The following is a 20,954-nucleotide window of genomic DNA, read 5'->3' as shown; positions in this document are numbered from 1 at the left end:
CAAATATCTTTGAAACCATTCGATTTCTAATTTACAATTTACCCGTTTTACTGAAAATATTTCAACTCTTACATATTTTCATAAACAAAACGCGGGCTACATTTGAACACTCACTTTTTTTTCAAACTTTGTTCAGCCAGAGTTCTAGCTTGGCTATTTTTGGATGAACGAAATATATAAGAAATCTATTTCATTTTTATTCAAGTGTTGAACAATTTGTAAACCTGACCTTACAATCATATTTATCGATAACAACAATCGATATTAAATCAAATAATGTTAAGAATTTGCTTGCATTTACTTTATTTTTTGCTAACTTTTGACCACTGTGCGTCTTTGCCATTGCTGCTCGACAGGCAAATTGGCCCGCGGGGCCATCAAACAAAAATCATATGTTTTATACATGCCAAAAGTTTCACCCCCACAACTTTTGTTGTGCGCGTGTGTGTGTGGCAAAAAGTTTAATAGACTTCGCTTTAATATTGCACGATTTTGTTGCCTTTTTTTTACATTCTTCTCCTGCTGCGTCTGACTCAAAGTTTTTATTTTGATTTTATGGCTTTGAAGCTTTGCATTTTTAAGCTCTGGCCAAGAATGCGGCCCCAAAAGGACACATTTTATGGCCCAAAACAACAATGTGCTATTATTACAAATGATCGACCCAACAGTGCACCTTATTTTCATAACAATTTAAGGCATTTAAGCAGAATCTGGCGCCTGCCCAGCCTTCGTGGGAAATGTGTAGAACTCATTTAAAACTTAAAAACTTGCACACAATTATGTAGAGGGGAGCCCAGCCACAATTGTTGCCACACACATGTGACATTTTCCCAGGCAAACAGCAAATAAAAAAATCAAAGTGAAGTATATGGAAAAGAAAACTTTTAATTTTCCGCAAATGCTCGGGCGGCAGACCCTTTTCTTAACAAGAACTTTTCATTTTTAATTAAATGGCAACCGCAGATTCCAGGCCCATTCTCTAAGACCAGCTTGCGAGAAATAGACAAAGCGAGAGAGAGAGAGAGAGAGAGAGAGAGAGAGAGAGAGAGAGAGAGAGAGAGAGAGAGAGAGAGCTGCCTGTCTGAGGTTCGCTTGAAGCAAACAGGAAACGTGTCTGCGGCAAGGAAAAACTTTGGAGCCCGCCTTCTCACAATGAAGCTCAATTAGTTAAAGGCAACGCGCGCGCGCGTTGCTCAATCAAAGGCCAAAATATTTCTGCCTCGGCCCACAAATCGTGCATTATTATTTGTTTGTTTGGGCCTGCTTATCAGCTGAGCCCAGAGCTTAAAGCCAGACGCTGATCAGATCATCAGACCAGGCACAGTGGGACAAAGTCAACAAAACCTTAGACGTTAATTTTAGCCAGTTTACGCCTTTTGACTAACTCAATTTACAGACTGTTGTTAAGCTTAGCTTATATTAGCTGACATATTTTTTTTTTTAGCTTTCTTTTGTTTATTTTTCTTTCTGGTGGATGTCCTGGCCCAGTGTGCATAGTTAGCGGCCAGGCGTAGGGGCAATTGCAGTCACGCATCTCACGATTGCGCTATTATATTCTCACCTTATGATGACTGACTCCGAGCCTGAACTTGCAGCTAAAGCTGGGCTGGAGCTCAAGCTGAAGCTGTAGCTGAAGCTGTGCCAAGGCAATTGAAAAGCCGCAAACAATAATTGCAGTTGCCATGGTCCGAAAAAGAAAACAAAACATGAATGCCATACACAAAAGTGCTCGACTATAAGTCACCCTGCAGCAGCAGCTATAAGCAAATGCTGAAACCCACAAAGAGCGCAATATCCCACACAAAAATGTTTGAATTTGACTGAACTATATAACAAATCCTGACTAAAATGCTGTCAATGAAGCTTAGTAGGGGCATTCCCTATATTTGCAAAAAAAAAATAGTTACATCCAGAAAATTACTCAAAAAATCTTTTTTGACTTAGTTAATAGTAAAGTTAATTTGCCACAATCGATCAAAAATACAGGTTCAAAACTTCAGACAAATGAGAAGGGGGAGATCCACACAATAAAATTACAAAAAATATCTATATAAAAATTATATTTGCTGATATGCATAGTTTGTTAATACAGAATTGATCTAGAGGCTAAGCCAAGACCAAAACACACTCAATCTTCAAAATCGATTAAGTTTTGGCAAAGTTATGAAAGTTTCAAGTTTCGCAGGGGCACTCCCTTAACTTCCCTAACCTACAAATTCTACATTTTTTGCTTATTTAGCATGACTTTCGACCGAAGAAATCAAAATCTTTGTCAATTATTATTTTCTGATAACTTTCACAACAAACAATCGATTAAATAGTACATGATATTTTACAAATAAAGTTAGAAAATATGCAATTTTTATGATTTCATAAATGTTAAATAGAAAATTAAGCTAGAGAACAAGTCACGACAAAAATGCCATCAAGCATGACAATCTCGTTCAATTTGACTTAGTTAGATTTTTTAGAATTTTCTATGAAAAAGCAACACATCTTCTAATGTGCGCTACCCCTTTACCCAATTATTAAGTACAGGGTATAAAAACCGCAGCAATTTCAGCACCGCGGCTCATCCTGTTTTCTTCTGAGGCAGCGGAGGGGGGTTGGGGGCAGCGCGGCGCGAATTAGGCAAATTGTGTGCAATTTTTGTGCGCGTTCAACTCACATTTTTGTTTTAACGTTAGGCAAAAATGGGGATGCAGAGGCTGAGGGGCAACGGGAGGGACTTTAACCATTGCGATTGATTGTCTCTGCTCGTTTGCGAGCTGGTTTTTAAAAAGGTTCGTTTCGAGTTGTTGTTATCTGTAACTGTGTTAAGATTCGCGCTCGCCGTGCCGCCTCGAACTCGAACTCGAGCCAGCCCTGGCTCTGGTTGGGCCGACGCGAGTTCACGGGTTCAGCACTTGTGTGTCATCCGGGCGTCTCTCTCTCTCCGTTCGGCTGTCCGCCCGGCCGTCTCTCTCTCTCTCTCTCCGTTTCAATGCATTCTATGGCCCGCAGCCATTTTTAGTCGAGCAGCAACAGCAGGACGACAACAACAAAAACCCAACACACTGACGTTAAGCTCCCCAAGCACTTGGCTTTCCACCAACTACGCCCGAACCCGTCCCCGTCCCTGTCCCTTTCCCTGTCCCCGTCCCCTCAGCAACCACAAGGTGCACCTTCATTAACATAGCGACTGCAGGGAAAACAGAGTGCGGGCGGGTCTGGAGCTGCGCCCGCCCATGGGTAAGGAATTTTAGCTTGGAATTTGCTGTAATCCGATACAATTTAGCGGCTTAAAGCTTCTGCCTGCTTGACGCTCAAGTTTCTCATCATCTTTTGCAGCTCTAGCCGCAGCGAGGCACGCGCTTGTTTCTTTAATCCGCCTTCGCTTTTGTTTTTTTTTGCAGCGAGTATGACAGCATGTTATGACAGCAGCGGGGTGACTGCCGGGCAGGATGATTAGATGCCACTTCAAAGGTCTCTCACAAGCATTTACATTTCATGCAACAGCAAAAAAAAAAAAAAAACCCTGACAGCGAAAAAAATCGAAGGTCACAAGTAAAAGTTCAAGTGGTTCGGAGTAGCAATAAAAATATGGCATTAATGCCAGGGTATTGAGGGAAAAAATACTGCAGATAGAGCTAATAATAAAACTCTTTACGGAACATAATAATTTTAGAAAGTTTTTCAATGGGTTTGTAATGAAAAAACAAGAGTAAGGGTGTTCTAGTCAGAAATGCCCGGCTAGGGGATATCCTGAACCTTCTCTTAGCAATAGCTTTTACCTCGTTAACTACAAAATGAAAGATATTTTATATATGTAACCTATTTCAGAAGCTACATGTCAAATTTGGTAACTCTGGCTCTTAAAACTTATGAGATTTGCTTAAAAGCCAGGTTTTCGATATCGATATTTATCGATTACTGAGAAATCGAGGCAACTCATCGACTATCGATACCGCGCGGTCACTTGGAAGACCTACACAGCAAATTTCAAGTCTCTAGCTCGTATATTGAAATCGAATTGAACTTAAAGAAAAAGCGCTGGTTCGAACCATTTTATGTTTTGCATTCAGGGAATCTTAATGATTTTCTCCTTCATCTGCACATTCTTGCCAGGGTCTTTAGTATTCGACACTGTGTACATAAATCGCATTTCTTGTTCTCATAAAATACCAACCCATTGGGTCAGCTCTGTCTGAGTTTCTGTTGTTCTTGTTGCAGAACGCACATCTGTGCTCATAAAATATGCCACGAAATCCGCTTTGCGCTGCCTCGTCTGTCTTCCTACTTGGCATCGCACTCAGAAAAGCACAAATCCAACAGGAAAATTATCAAAAAACATAAAAAACCCAAGAAAACAGCGGCAAGTGAGACAACGAAACTCGACAGAAAGACGTACAGACAGAGAGACAGAGCGACAGATGGAGGCATACAAAATGCATGTTGCAAAAAGGAATCTAAACAATTTGCGCTTACAACTTTGCTTGGTTGCTCGAAAGGGATTACGTAATGTGTGGCAGGAGGCAGGAGGCAGAAAGTGGGTGGCATAAACGAGGCCAGGGGTATTTGCAACAGGAATTGTATGCTACCAGCTTGTGGTGCTTGGTAATTGTTTTTTACGACACGTTCAGCGAGAGCTCCTGGGCCACTGGCCATTTACTTGGGGGGCTGCACGGCGTCCTGCAAGGGTTGCTGCATCTAATTGCATGTATATAATTATGAAGGATTCACAATTGGGTGGCAGCGAGCGCTGAGAGGGGTGCTCCAGATCCCTGAAGCGTTAATCTACACTCAGTTGTTCAAGCAAATTGACTGCTGCTGCCAGGTGCTTGGCAATATTATGTTTTCTATGTTGCTAGTTGTATTTGTATACCCTGTAAATAGCGCTAAGGGGCATATTCGGCGTTAGCTATAGATTTGCTGCTTGGCTTGTGACTTGATCAGGGTTTGAAATCATATATATTTCATAATTCGAATACCTCTCCCAACTTCCCCAAAAGGACCAAAATTTTTACATTTATGGATTTGATTTTCGGTCTATACGTATATCAAAATGGCATAAAGTTAACAATAATCTCACAAAAAGTACAAAAGTTATTTCGGATTGAGTCTATTCCTGTTTAAACATTTTCTTCTACTTACAGGGTATCTCCTACTGGAGCCTCGCTCGTCTAGCGCACTTTTACTTGTTCAGTTTTTCACTTGACATAGCATTTAATGGTAACTTATTTTTTTTTTCACCCCAACTGCTTTTTATTTAATTTAATATTTAAGCTTTAAAATATTCGTTTCAGGCATATTCGTGGTCGAGTTGTTTGCTTTGGTCAGAGTTTAACATTGAACCGAAACGCAAATATTTGCTGCATTTGGTTTTAGTTGCAGCTGCCTCACAAATACGAATACGAATTCCGAATATGAGTACTCGTTTGCTGTCTGCTCTAAAGCTGCATACGAAATGCATTTATCAAAGACTGAGCACATTTCTAAGATGGCAAAATGCATATTTAAATAGCGGTCAATTGTGCAAATAAATTGCCAAAGAATTTATTACGCTCGACTTAAAACATGTTTGTGGTATATTTGGTTAAATATATGAAGCTGCACGTCAATAGATGATTTGTTTTTATTGATTTATGTTTTTGTGACGAAATGTTGAACATACTTGAACTGTGTTTGGTTTTGATGAGCCCACATATTAAATTGACTCCGACTCTTATGGTCTCTAAGATAAAAGCATTTGTCTAGATTGTCTATCCATAATCGATTTAATATTTGTCCTAATCAACACGAGGAATCTGAAGAGAAGTTTTTCTATATCGATTAATAGAAAAAGTTGAATCATTTTAAACTCCCAATATACATATTCTATATATAATCTCCCACAATCGTTGACAGCCTTGTTAAGCCCAAACTTGGCTTCCTTATTGAATTCATATTATTTTCTTAGGCACTTCCTGATGGGTAAATCAATATTTCCTGCAGCGCAACTTCGTTTCCTTAATAAGGCATAAGGCACTTATATTCATAAACTGAAGCAACCCCCAGTTTGGCAAAAGATGACACCAAATCTGTGTAGCCAACACCTGCAGTCAACGCTTGGCAGCGAAGTCGAGGGCGTGCCAAGCCAAATGCCACTTAAATAAAGTACAAAGCAGGGACAGAGACTCGCTAATGTGTACATAAAATCAATATACGTTCGATTGCCGGCAATTTTTAAGGCTTCAGCCTGTCATTTTATCAATTAAATTATCAAAAACAAAAATAACCAGAGGAGTGTGTGTTCCAGGCCAAAAGCAGACAACTTCAACTTTAGCACGTGCTCGGCAAAGGCACCGGGGAAAGGGAACTGACATTTCCTCCGTCTGATGTGGGGCCTGTTGTTACCTTCACCTTGGCTGCAATTAATTCTGGTAACATAATCTTCACTTACTGGTTTTATATGACACTAAATCAGTGTGGCATGAGGCACGGGCAGAGACAGGGGCAGAGGCAGAGGCAGAGGCAAAGGCCGAGACAGAGACAGGAGCAAAGGGTGTGGCAACAGGGAAGACTTTGCCCCAAATTGTGTAGCTGGATGCTAGAGTGTGAATGGGCGGAACCCCAATGATTTGCAAGCCCCAATTATGCTGATTTCTGTGTGCGTGTCTGTCTTTGTGTGTGTGTGTGTGTCAGGTAGTGTTGCCAGCTTTAAAGAAGAAGAAAAATGGCTATTTCAAGCAGCAAAAGAAGCTAAATTGAAAAGAAGCGAAAAAAGGCTGCGCTATTTTAAATATTTAATTAATCTACATTTTAAACTCTTTACAGACTGATCAACGCGCAACCCATACATATGTACGTATGTATGCATGTATGTATGTGTAAAACATATGTACGTATGTATGTATGTATGTATGTATGTATGTATGTATGTATGTATGTATGTATGCATGTATGCATGCATGTTAGTTTTCTAATATCAAACGCAAACAAAGCTAATTTTTCTGTGCTGCAAATTTAAATAAAACGAATTTTTATCAAGTGCTCTCCTCCTCGATTCTCAAAAATTCAAGTAGGCTCTGTTGAAATTCAGCAAGGCAGGGCACTTTGGCTCCAACTGCCTGTGGAGGAGCAACTGTGGAGGAGGCGGCGGAGCAGGAGTTGGGCGGGTAAGTGGATATGTATGTAGATGTATGTATGTAGATGTATGTATGTAGATGTATGTATGTATGTAGATATATGTATGTATGTAGATATATGTATGTATGTAGATGTATGTATGTAGATGTATGTATGTATGTAGATGTATGTATGTATGTTGATGTATGTATGTATGTATGTTGATGTATGTATGTATGTTGATGTATGTATGTTGATGTATGTATGTTGATGTATGTATGTATGTATGTATGTATGTATGTATGTATGTATGTATGTATGTATGTATGTATGTATGTATGTATGTATGTATGTATGTATGTATGTATGTATGTATGTATGTATGTATGTATGTATGTATGTATGTATGTATGTATGTATGTATGTATGTATGTATGTATGTGTGTATGTGTGTATGTATGTATGTATGTATGTATGTAAGCTGAAATTTGCTAAACTCATGAATTCAAGTAGGGCTCCAGATTTTTATGCTATTTTAGTCGGTGAAGCGCTGTAGGAGGAGCATCAGCAGTTGGATAAGCCGGAGTTGGCGAAGCCCAAGCAGCAGAAACAGGAGTTTGAACTGGCCAAGGAATTCGTTATCATTGTAGAGTTGCCGTCTCCAAGAAACTGAAGCAGTTCTGCTTGTAAGTATTTCATTAGCACATATGTTGGCATCTACGAAACGTTACTTGGGTATGTATTAATTTTTATATATTTTATACATTCACTTTTATTATATAGCAGCAGGTATAACCCGACCTTGCCCCTAGTATGTATAAAATAAGTTCTTTCAATGATCTTTAAAAATGATTTCGATCGGTAAGCCAATTTACCATTGTTGCGGGCGACATTTTCCAAATCACTGAAAAACGTATTCATTAAGTTCTTATTTGACCGAGTTATGAGGGTGGGAAATTTCCTAAATTATCTATGTCCTATGTCTATATGGGATATTTGAGAGAACCATTTTTTACATGAACTTTGACCAAGAATCTTGTTGCCAGATTAAGTGGTATATAGGATAGTTTAAAAGAAACATGTATTTAAATGTGGATCGTCTATGCGATTCTCATGTATTTCAAATTTGTATGAGAACAGTTCTTTTAACTATTGCCGTACTACGTGATTCTCATAACCACGTTTGCATGATTTCATCATAACAAGTTATGTACAATTAACTTTTACATAGCTCTTCCTACTAGCTCTTGCTACTTTTCGTCACTTGACGCGTTACAATTCGCAACAAGTTGAAGCTTCGAACTGGCAAGTTAAATAGCCATAATTCTCGCTGCACGCAAAGCCAACCTCTATAAAAAAAAAGGGCCAGATTTGACGGCAAACAAACGTAGCTGGCAACACTGCTGCCAGGACAAGGAAATTTAATGCGCGTTGCGCTAAATTTAATTAGTTCCATTTAAAGCTCAAAACGAAAAATCAAAGAGCAGCAGTCAAAACATAAAACAAAAGACAATAACAAGCCACGGGGAATTCTTTCCGCATATTTGCACGCCAACCGATAATTATCGCTGGAAATTCGGTCAGAGGTTGACCGAGCGCATAAAAAAGAACCCAAAAACAAAAAAAAAAAAATGCTTGCAACACAACTGCCACAGATAAGCGAGGCACGTTCACATGCGCTTCATCTGCATGCGGCGATTGTTTTGTGAAACCTTAAACACCTGATATATACCTGAAGCGGGTGCTGCGGCTGTTGCTGCGACTGGGGCTGGGGCGGGGGGGACAAGGGCTAAAGCTGGAGGCCAGTCTTGAACTTGGGCGCAGGTGGACCCTGTTGTAGAAGATCGTTTTGCATGGCACATCGCACGCACAGCCGATGTTCAATTCATTTTCACTTTTGGGCTGCCCCGCAGGGCTGCAAAAACCGATAAATCACCGTGCGGTGATATTTCACAGTGATTTGTTGATTACGTGACTTTATTAGCGATTGTATACGCTTATGTTTATGGCTTCAATGTTCTCACTTCTCATTGTTGAATTTGTATTGTTCATAAAGAAATGCTCGACGTTCTTTGGTTTTCATGTTTAACTTTTATTGTTGGGAGAAAAAATATCTTGATTTCTGGAACAAACAATATCACTTCTTTATAGAAAGAGTTGAGTTGAGAGTTAAGTTATCTGTCTTTTACTTCTTGGTAGAGTAAATTATCGGGTATGTTCTCTTTTTTTGCCTTTTGGAAGTTCAGTTATCAATTCTTTAAAGATTAAGTTATGGAGCCTATTTCCATTTTGACCTTGTAGCTGTTAGGTCTCTTATCTAGAAGCCGCTCTCGTTCCTTCCTGAAGTCCAAGCCGCGTCGATATGCTTTATTGCTTATAAGGTTTTGTAAAGTAAAGGGAAAAAACAACCCTTGAACTCTTTCTCAGTTGTTTCTTCTGTTTCTGAAACGTTTTCCAATCTTATTAGAGTAGAGTTCACATAAAAACTGTGGTCATTTTTTTAATTGCCAAGTTTCTGTTCTAAAACTTTGCTGTCCTCACAATGTCTATCAAACTACATACATTATTTCAGTTTCACTTGAATGGAAAAGTTGTCTAGTTTAAATCATTTTCATTGCTTTAGTTTTTCATTAAAAGCAATGGTTCAGCATTTTGTCACAATTCAAATATTAATATAGATTGAAAACCTGGAGCCTCGTACTTTCTTGTACTTTTTCTTATTTGTCGAGCAATTTTACTTCATAAAGAAAGAAGCTACTGAATTTTCCATTTATGGATAACTGAAGTATCCACTGGATAACTGAAGTATAATTATTTAAGAGTTGGTTTTCATCAATCACAAATATTTTTTAACCAGCAATAATGTGGGTGCGAATCCAACCCTACGCCAGGTGTGATCCATCGAGGCACGCTGTGTGGGTACACACGGCACACACTTTTTTTTTAGGTATTTTTCTGTCTTTTAGCTGGATGCAGCGCGTCAATTCGCTTAAGTTTTCGACATGTTGCACATGTGATGAAGATTAAGTAGAAAATAATTACAAGCTCGCGGTGCGATGCGTTGCGGATCGCGATCGCTTTGTGATATGGCCGGGGCCGCGTGTAATTACATAAATGGCTATGTCAGTGCGGTGACAGGTCGGCGTCATCGCAACTGTCAGTTCGCCTGACAGTCCGTCCGTCCGTCCGTCCGACTGTCCGTCTGCCTGTCTGTGAGTCCATCAGTGGATCATCAATCGTGCGAACTTTCAAGATTCATTGGCCCGCCCACTTGCCAAAAAAAAATCGAAAAAAAAAAACAGCCACAACCAAACGAAACACGTTATTTGTGAATATCACTTGCCGCGGCACAAAACTCTAGAGGAGCTGGAAGTGGAGGAGGCAACTGCTCTCCAGCCGGAGATCTCTTTGGCTCTCAGGCTCATAAATTGCAAAAATAAAAAGGGCCAAATCAGCGTGTAAGATACACACGAAGGGTTGTGTTGTTGTCCGTCTGATTCGCCCATAAATTTTAAAGTAATTTTCTCTCAAGCTCTCGCATTATTTATGGGAAAATATTAAGCTGCCCCAAATACGGCTGAACAGCATTTACTCAGCTCGGTGTTTGTTGCCTGGAAAATTGAACGTTGGGAAAACTATGCCAAATAGAGTAATTAAATTAATGTGTCATGATATACGAGTTCTATATACAAATAGCTAAGCAAAACTGTTGCGCCCAAAGCAAAAAAAGCCAACAACTTTCGCACAACAATTTGCGCTCAGGTTCACTTTTCTACAGTGCGAACCTGTTAATGTGGAAAACTTTGCAAGCTCGGAAAACCAACAAATAATCGAACAAGCAGGAAAATTCAGTCGAGCGCAGCTGATTTTAGAGAAGCTCTAACTGCAAAATGTGTCTATTTCAGACTTATCTCTATTCAAGGGTATTATAATTTTGTCATGAAATAAGCAACGCCTAGAAGGAGACATCTCCCAGATATTCTAGATCATCTTGAACAATCGTGTTGATATAGTCGTCTCTTTGTTTGTCGGTAAGTGTAAGGAAAATCTCCACAAGGGTATAAAAGCTTCCTTGTGCTAACCTCTAGATATCTTCTAGATCCGCATCAATAATCGAGTCCGTCTAAACGTCCGTCTACCCGTCCGTCTTTGCCAACTAATCTCTCAGTCTTAAAGCTAGCTCCTTGAAACTTTGCATAGGCTCGTCTTTCTGTTACAGGCAGTACATATGTCGGATCGTAATACTATTTCATATAGCTGCCATAGGAGCGATCGATCGAAAAGTAGGTTCTTGTATGGTCAACTCTTTTGTTTATAAAGATATCGTGTCCTATTAGTGAAACTATGAAGTTTACATTTAAGCCAAATATTATTAATATCTCTACTATACCATATTATAAAGCTCTATGGAAAGAAACGGTTGAAAAGAAGGTTATTATATGGGAAATTCTTCTGTTTTCCAAGATATTTTTATCTTAAAATGCTAAGGGCAAATGTCTTAGAAGGGTATCAAATCTTCGGCGTGCTGCCGAATGATTACTTTATCAATGATTACTTTTGTACTGTTCAACCTATCGAGATTCTACTGTATTTCAGCGCAGCCTGAGTTATGGGCCGCGCTGCTGTGCCTGAACCTGTGCCTGAGCCTGAACCTCGATCTACATCTGCCCCGCCTGCATCTTTATCTGACTGTGTGTGTGCCTGTTGTGTGTGTCTGTTGTGTGTGTGTGGGGAGCAGGTCACGATTATCTGCATACGCAGCCGCCAATAATTTCAAAATTGGCGCACTTAAGCGCTTCACCCGGCGCGGGGGATAGCATAATTTGAAAGTTATTTTGTTGCAAGGCAAGGCCTTAAAAATTATTGAGCAATATGCTGATCTGTAAAATCATAAATAAAAAAATATTTGTACTTAGCCCGAGACGGGGCCGAGACACAGCCTCGGCGCAGCCACTGCTCTGAGGAGACTCTCCTCTTTTTGGCCATTTCGATAACTTTTATGTTATTAGGTGAGAGAGTTGGTTCCAGGCGCAAAATCGCACTGGATACCGCGTACCGCCTGGTTGGCTGCAGTTGGTTGGCCCAGCGGCCCGGGGCCCAACAATTGATAAAGTCTTTTTATTTACAAGCTGATAATGATGGTGTAGGCGCTGCGACGGTTTCTGCTTGTTATTTATGGGCAATTTGTGCGGCCCGTGCAGATCGGAGTTGGACAAAAGTCGATTCTGTTGGACAGTAAAAGGTTGGCTATGAGAGATTCTAAAGATACGGGAAAGTTACCAAAATGGCCAAGAATTTCCATTAGATGGTTTATCAAGGGGTTAAGGTCTTTTGCTAGATTGTAAGTGCGAGATGAAAGGGGCCTTCTTTCGGTTTGATGTAGATCGAATAGTGTTGAGCTTTATAAAACTGGTAATAACTGAGTTTTTAGATTATCTTTAGCAAAACTCAAGCTCCCAAAGTTAGTTCTTATGGAAAGTGGGATATATCTTAAAAGTTAAAGATCCTCAATCCGTATATACTTTAAGAGAACCCACATAACTTAATTGGTATAAATAACTCCTATAATCTCTTATAATCTTCGAGTTATGACTAATAAACCTTGTCTCAGAATCGATATTTATCGATATTATGCAAATGTGCAGGAAATATCGAAGTATAAACTCACTCTGCTGTTGGTTTGGCTATATTTTTAAGGAGAATATCTTCCTGGTTTTGCCAACTTTTTATATTATAAATACATATATGTTTGGCTGTTTGGCTATAAAAATATATTTTGGCAGCACTTCGGCAAATGTCTTCTGAGCAATTCTTTCACATGTCTGCGCTCTTTAAGGTTAAATTTAAAATCTCCAACTTTTGTAATTTTAAAGTTCGCAGTCTCACAGACAAATAGCCAGGCGAACTTAAGGTACATAAATTTACACCTCATACTGATCAAGAACAAGGTCCTTGTCCTTCAATATGTCACACAATTCGGGACAAATTTATAACAACCCGCTGCCAGGTTATATGCCAAGAAAAAAAAGCGACCCATAAAAGTGTCACAACAAAATGTTGAACTCATTTTTATACGCATATCGAAGCGTAGTTTTTACGAGGCGCATAAAACATGCAACTTGATGGCGTTTCGAAAACAGAAGACTCAAGACACAAACTAATAACAAGAATGCCCAAATGCAGCGCATAGAGAGCGATAGGAGGGAGCCAAAGAATGAGAGACAGCGATAATAAAGCCCAGGCCTGGGCTAGAGACTCTCCACCAAGCCTAAGCCGATTATGCCGCACGACGGGAACGGGGCGAGAAGGGTTGGGCAGGGGCAGGTGCGCTGCGGTTGGGAAGCACATAAAAATGTCGCTGGACAGCGGAACGATCTACTAGAATCGTGTTAAGTGTGCGACGTTTGCTGCCAGGCTTGGAACAGGGGGCAGGGGGAGTCAAAGCCAGTGTCGATGTCGCTGCCCGTTCTTGTTGTTGTTGTTGTTGTTGTTGTGCGTGTGTCGCTGCTGATGAGTGTCATTAACATCAAATTACCACAAGTCAAAGTCATGTTGACCAAAATAAGAGCCCAGCCAAAAAGCGACAGCAGGCAGGCAGGGAAGAAAAGGAGTCGCTATCGAAACGAAACTCAACGCATTGAAAACCACAATAACTGGCACTGAAGAGCGACTGTGGTCCCAACTTGCCAGAGCTTGTGGCAATGCGAACTGACATTTGCGCCTCGCCGCATCCACAATTAGACATAGCTCGTGCCCAGACGCTAGTCGAAGGTAACTATGATTAGATAATCGTTGAAACTATGCCTGGAAATTTCCATACATCCCACGCCAACGCGTCATAAATAGCTTGAGCAGTCCCAACTCCCAACACGCTATAACATAAAATACCCTATACTTAATTAAAAGGAGTCCTATAAAGTTGTTTGTTATGTAGAAGAATCAGCCAAGACCTTTTCCCCACCGATAAATATCGTTTTGCAAAGATCCTCTTAACTAAGTTTTGCCCCGATATATATCGATTTATTCTCCTTTTTATTCTGTGGATTTTGCAAATCTAAAGAGTCAAAAACCCCCTTTATATATTAACAAACGTCTACTTAATTCAATTTTTAGCGATCCCCAGTTTCCCGCAAGATCGATATTAGGCAGGTTACCTTAGTTTTATTCCCCCGATAAATACCGATATGTATAACTCCTTTTTATTTTGTAGATATTGATAGATATTAGAAGTTAAAAAACTCTACTATACCTTAACGAACAACTGGTTATTGTGATTTTTAGCAGTCTCCAGTTTCCGACAAGATCGATAACTATCGATTGCTAAGCTTCTTAAGTTAAGACTTGTATTTAATATGATTTTAGATTTTCTTAAATCTAAGATTGTTTCGGTGTGTAGACTCTCGCAATGAATACACAATTCAACTTTATTTTATTAGTTTAATAACTTCTCCGATAAATATCGATTTGATAATAATCGAAATTTAGAAGTAAGACTCTCTGGTTTAAGACTCACATGTCTCACCTGGCCATAGAGCATTTGCTAGTCCCCTCTACGCGAATCCCTCGCACATGTTTAATAGATTGATCTGGTGGACGTATCTAAATCTTAAGCAGACTGCGAGATGTGCATAATTATGTTAAACACGCCAAACTCATTCATAAATCTTTTTGGCAACATTCTCACCCCACACCCGGACTGGAACCCACCCAAAAGTGCCGATGCCCAGGAATGAAGCTCAGAACTAAAAGCGAGTATTAACATACTAGATATTATTCATTTAACTCAATGGATTAAAGCTGCTTCACGCATTTGTCTGCTCAGCGAATACACAACTTTTGTAGGTGATAAAATTTGATGGTAATTTATTAAGCGCCCGAGACGGGAACTTGGAACTGGGGACTGGGGACTGGGTTTTGGGTCTTGCGAACGAAATCACAAAATGAAATCAATAAACCAGTCAATAAAAACAGAAACTGAAACCGAAACAATTTTAAGATGCAAATTATGCAAATGAGACGCACAGATTTCATGTACAACAACAATAAAAAAAAAGTCCCCAAAACAACAACAAAAAAAGTTTAAAACAAAAAAAAAGCAATTTTTCTCTTTCACAATTTTTGATTTTTAAATGTTTTTATGTTTGCACATATTCAACAAATAGGCGCGTCGCTGCGTGGGCGTTTCTCATAAAGGGGCGTGGCTAGCTAGATATATTTATAAACGAAAACAAACTTACCTGTGCGCTGCGCCAAGCTATTTGTTGCTGCCGCCGCCGGCTCGCCTTGGGTTCGACAAAGCCGCTTCCAAAGCAACATATTACAGGTGCTGCGATGCTGCTGCTGATAAGACAAAATCAATTGATTAACTGATTATATGCTGTGAATGCGGGTGACGCCTTATTGCAAAATCGCTTTAACATTTAACACACACACGCACACACATATATATACACGCATTAATTGAAAGCCGCGCAATATGCATCAAATTCGAATAACTCAAATGTCTCTGCGCACGCGCCGCGTCGACTGCGACTGCGACGGCGACTGCAGACTGCAAACAGGAGTCAGCGCCGGCGTCGAGGTTGGACAACGGCGCACGTGCCACGTTCGAAATGCAACTGTGACGCGCACCGAAAACGAAAAAGAGTGAAAAGCGCCGACGTCAACGTCAACGTGAACAGCGACGGCGACAGCAACGGCGACAGCAGGTGCCAGTGTTGCCACAGTTGGTTGGCTGTTGTTTGTGCTCAATCGCCGAGAGAATCGAAATTAGTTTTTGCGCCCTCGCTTTCGAGTTTCCGCAATAGCTTTGATTTTGTGGACTTCCGTTAAGCGGACTTTGCGCGGCCGGCACTTCTGCGCCGCACGACGGTTAATTAACGAATAAAAGTCGCTTTTGTGAGCAGAGGGCTTAAACGCGGCGTATGCTGCTAAAAAAAAAAACAAAACCAACACAGAAAAATGAAAAAAGAAAATATGTTACACCCAACGCGATGAGCGCAACGCTGCTGCGTCGGCGTTGGCAGCGGCCGGCGCACATTGGGGCCAGTGGAAGCATAAAACAGGTGTAAAAGTCGAACTGAATGAGCGTAAAACGGTTCAAAGACACGGGTCAGGCGCACGCATGTCTCTGTACGTGTGTGTGTGTGTGTGTGTGTGTGTTTGAGTACATGTGCATATGCTAGATGAACTTGTAGCCGTTAAATTTAACGATTTGCAGGGTGTGGACAATTAGAAGCTCATAAAATGCAGCCAATTAAGCGATTTTATGTTTAGATTTTCGATATTAAAAAATGCACTTACCTCATTGATTGAACGGCCATAAAGTTTGGTTTTACAAATGCGATAACAGAATTGACGCATTTGTCGCCTGACTATAATTGAAATTTGGCAGGAACGCGTTGCCACTAGTCACAATTTTAAGCACTGTGCGCAGCCAGCGTCGACTGCAACGTCGCTGCCAGCCGCCATTGTTGTTGCTGTTGTTGTTGGTAATTTTTTTTTGCCGAAAATGTGTAACAAGCGTTGGTCGCATTTCTTGCCTGCTCTCTCGCCCGTGCAAAGTTCATAATGCACGCAAAGCGACTTTAACGCTGCTTTTGTTATTTTATTCTCTTTTTCGCTTGCACATTTATTGCTTTACGCTTGACGCGTTTATATTATGAACGCAGGCGATTTGTTACTGTTGTTGTTGTTGTTGCTGCTGCTGACCAACATGCAATGCGGCGGCTTTTTGGCCCCCATGCGGAAAACGTCTTTCTTTTCGCTGCTTCGTCTGTCTATTTGACATATTGCACTTGCTGCGCCGACGTCGCTGCCGCGGCCGCTGCCGCTGCCTGTTCATTAAGCGAATCAGCGTAGCGAAGCAGAAAGGCAAAATTAACATAAGACAACTTCTTTTTCTTTGACTTCTGCGCGCTGTGGCGGAATTAAAGACCCTTTCTATTGCTACACATGTCCGTGTGTACGTGTGTGTGTGTAAATTGCTTTGGTGTGCGTCTAATTGCTATACAAATTTTAAACGAAACTTAGTTTTGTTTCTTTTTTTTGTGACAGGTCATAGCTGCGGCTATATGCTTTGTACTTGTTTCTCTTGTTGTTGTTGTTGCGGAAGTTTTGCCATTCACAATAGGCAGGCCGTCTGCACTGTGCGCGTCTGTGAACCATGCAATCGCCATAATTATCCGAATTCTCTTGCAGCTACCATATACATATGTATATCACTTAGTCACGCTTTATGTTATACATTTGAAAGAAACAGAAAACAGTAGAACTTATTATATACATATATGTATTTTGATATATTGAAATGCAAGCGCGCTCGCTGCACCCAAAACACGCGGCAAGTTTTTGCAACTCAACACGGTTCACAATAGTCAAGCTATCGATGCTATCGATAGTCGCCTATCGCAATCGAACCCGTTGCGATAGCTTGTTAGGGCATAAAAGCTGCGACTTGCCACAAATTGAATTACTTTGCGCTTGCGTGACTGAAAATTATTTTGATTATGAATATTAATGTGTGCAGCTGCGCAACAATATGTAGCACTGCCGTATGGCAACAGGCGCGTGTCTGTGGCAACGATGCGTTGCCATGTTAACTACATTATAAACAAGTAAAAGTGTGCTGGAAGAGTGTGCCCGACTAGAAGATACCCTGCATATAGCTGCAAGTTCTAGCAGGGGCGCTGCATACTCTTCTTTAAGCTCTTTACTAGGGAAAGTTCATTTTTAAATAACTTCTGTGTTGACAGTTCGATACTTATGAAATTTTCAGTGCTTAAATATATATATCTATCGATAATTATCGATCTAAATTTCTGTTTTAAAGGGAACGTAGGTAGGTATTCAAACAGTGAAATATTCTTGATCTATATCTACTACATGGGCATTTTGCTTATCTAGCTCATATAAACTATCGATATGTGCACCAGAATCAAAAATCGATATTTATCGAATTCGAGAAAACGGTAGGAGATAAGAGAAAGTTAAATCTTATGGCATACGAGATTTCATATTATAAATAGGATACTTTTCGGTGGATAAGTTCCTTCTTCTGACTGTTGCATACATGAGCACAACTGCAATATACCCTACTTCGAAGCATTTCCTATTAGTACAGTGTATGTTCGAGCTCTATACTAGTTCGCTAAATTAGAATTTTATCAGCCACGATGTGCAGGCCGTTAAACAAGGATTACCGAGCTGCTGATTTCCAGCAGCTCAGCCAGCTGATCAGGAATCATCCGCTGATGAAGACGACCACGTCGGAGCAGCTGCCCATGCAGAAGCTGCGCTCGCCCGAATATCGCACCAAGTGCGTGATGCGCGCCTCGCTGGATGACATAGCGCTGGGAGTGAGTATACAAAATGGAAGCACTTCCGTCTCAGCCTCATCCTATGTGCCTTCAGATAAATCTGTTCAAGCTGCATTTGGGCGGCGACAGGGACAGGGAGAGGGACACGGCCAAAGCGGAAACTGTTGGCTTTGCGCCCGCGGTTCGCAAATCGGCCAAGCCGACGGCCACGCCCTTTATCAAAGTGCTGCTGCGGAAGACGCCGCTTGTGGTGCTGTTCGAGCGGCCCAGCATGACGGCCGAGGCGGACAGCGAGGAGGGGCGCCAGGTTTTGGCGGATAATCGGCGCTACGAGCAGTTGCTGGCGGGCACAGACAAATCCCGACGCACCGTCGACTCGGAAACGCAGACGATATCGACGCTGCTGAAATCGCGGCTGGTCAACACGGAGCGCCTGCACACCGACCAGGTGGCCTCCTATGTCTCCAACTTCGAGATGTTCGACACGTACAAGGATCTGGAGGCGTCCACGAAGAGCGTTCAGGTGCAGGGCGCCCAGCAAATGGAGGTGACCACCTATCGCGTCGGCGGCGTGGATCAGTTTGTGGGCATCAATAAGCTGCCCAGCTTCCGGCTGGCGCTTATGCTGACCATGCGCATCCTGGCCAGCAATGTGTACGAGCCGGAACAGCGGCGCTTTCGCAATATGACGCCACCCGATCCGCTCGCCGAGGACGTCAAGTTCCGGTACCGGCTGCGCCTGCTCTGGCGCCTGAGTGCACCCGCCTCCTGCCCGTTGCCCGGAACCCGGCAGGCAGTGACCGGGATTAGCTTTTGTCCCAGCAATGGCGACATTTTTGCCGTGTCGTATGGTATTTATACCTATGCGCAGCTGGGCAAGCAGCCCGACATCAGTGCCGGCCATGTCTACGTGTGGAACATCAAGAATCCGGTGAATCCGGAACGCTGCTACAATTACTCCGTGCCCGTGGTCACGTTGCAGTTCGCGCCGGCGGCTCCACAGCTGCTGGCCATTGGCCTGCACAATGGCGATGTCCAGGTGCGGGACATTTCGCAGCCGGAGGATCAGCCGCCGCTGGCCAGCTCCCAGCGCAGCAGCTCGCCCCACTTTGAGCCGGTGACATCCATCAAATGGATACAGCGCACCGACGGGGATGTGCCCGGCGAGCCCGATCTGACGCCTCTACTGGCTGCCTCGCAGTCGGGCGCCATCACGAAATATCAGCTGATCAATAGTCCACATCTGTTGGGCTTTCAGCATCAGTATTTTGAGCGTGCCGAGGCCGAGCTGGAGGGGATTCCCCTCCAGTGCCAGGCGCAGCGTGTCCCACTCCTGGCGAATCGCCACGTGCAGTGCCTGGAACTCGTGCTGGATCCGTTGCAAACAGATTTTTACTATGTGCTCACCGATGAGGGCACCATGTACAAGTGCTCCACCAATTATCCACTGCAGCATCTGGAGCAGCGCCAGGTGCACGAAACGCCTGCCGTCTGCATGGACTTCTCGCCCTGGTCCCCCAAGCTCTACTTGACCTGCGGCAGCGATTGGTAAGTGTTTGGCCCCATTACAATTCCTTCTAATCCAGGTAATCCTATGCAGGTGCATTCGCATCTGGATGGGCGGCATCCTGCTGCCGCTGATCACGCTGCAGCATCATCTGTCACCGGTGCACTGCGCCCGCTGGAGCCGCACCCATTCGACCATTTTGGTTTCGCTCAGCCACAGCACCATCGACATCTGGGATCTGCGCAACAGCACACTGAAGCCCGTCTCGTCCACCACAATCGATGCCCGGATTGACTACACGACCTTCTGGTAAGCATTTTGGTTCTATTCTGCTTCAACTGGACTCAGGATTTCCGTTTCATTGCCAGCTTTTCGCACTGTGGTCGCTGCCTGGCCGTGGGCAATGAGGCTGGCAATCTCCTTATGCTCGCCTTTGAGGACATGCCCTTTCCGCCGCATTTTCAGTACAGGCAACTGAAGCGTGCCCTCTTCAAGGCCCTGGCCTTGGATCCGGAGCTGCTGCAACAGGTCAAGAGCGTGGGCTCCTTTAGTTATCCCGGAGGCGGCAAGCACACAGCAGCGCAATAGACTTGTTCGGAGAATTCAATTTACATAAGCAACCATTTTCCACCAGAGGTGATTTACCCGAAACGCGTGAAACACATATCTAATAAATTTCCACCCTTTTTCCACCCGGACCACACGAAGAGCGTGAAACAAAGAAATAATAAAGGATAAAGGAGCTAATAAATGTTACCCATTTTTCCCCAAGGTCTGGGATTTACCCGCGAATCAAGTCTGTAATAAATGTCCCAATTTTCCACCAAGGGGCGTGAGTTACCCGAAAAGCGAGAAACACATATCTAATAAATTTTCCACCAAGGGCCGTGATTTGCCCGAAGAGCGTGAAACACATCTCTAATAAACTTCCCCCATTTTCCACCAATTTCCGTGATTTACCCGAAGAGCGTGAAACATATCTCCCATTTTCGACTAAGAGACGTGATTTAGCCGAAAAGCGTGAAAAAGGCGATTGGATAAAA

The 20,954-nt window shown here is 42.3% G+C and overlaps 2 protein-coding genes across 4 annotated transcripts in view; one reads left to right on the top strand and one right to left on the bottom strand.

The window, feature by feature from the left end:
• LOC115762721 (serine/arginine repetitive matrix protein 1) overlaps positions 1-20,954 on the bottom strand; it is a 79,506-nt gene that overhangs the window by 56,901 nt on the left and 1,651 nt on the right. The window contains exons 2-3 of one of the 3 annotated variants that reach the window (XM_030705048.1): positions 16,390-17,319; positions 15,324-15,426 (exon numbers count right to left, since the gene is read on the bottom strand). In XM_030705048.1, coding sequence (XP_030560908.1) covers positions 15,324-15,426; positions 16,390-16,449 — 163 coding nt within the window. In that variant the 5' untranslated portion in view covers positions 16,450-17,319. The remainder of the gene's footprint in view (positions 1-15,323; positions 15,427-16,389; positions 17,320-20,954) is intronic. The other 2 variants (XM_030705049.1, XM_030705050.1) reach the window with 2 other exon arrangements.
• On the top strand, positions 7,649-20,602 carry LOC115762722 (WD repeat-containing protein 78). The gene is made up of 5 exons (XM_030705051.1): positions 7,649-7,772; positions 18,256-18,443; positions 18,499-19,952; positions 20,005-20,220; positions 20,280-20,602. The coding sequence occupies exons 2-5, from the start codon at positions 18,261-18,263 to the stop codon at positions 20,497-20,499; spliced, it is 2,073 nt and encodes a 690-aa protein (XP_030560911.1). The 5' UTR covers positions 7,649-7,772; positions 18,256-18,260; the 3' UTR covers positions 20,500-20,602.

The sequence above is a fragment of the Drosophila novamexicana genome, unplaced genomic scaffold, assembly GCF_003285875.2.
Source record: "Drosophila novamexicana strain 15010-1031.04,08,12 unplaced genomic scaffold, DnovRS2.1 tig00000644-arrow-pilon, whole genome shotgun sequence".
In the NCBI taxonomy this organism is placed as follows: Eukaryota; Metazoa; Arthropoda; class Insecta; order Diptera; family Drosophilidae; genus Drosophila; species Drosophila novamexicana.
This window is presented reverse-complemented; position numbering and strand designations above follow the sequence as displayed.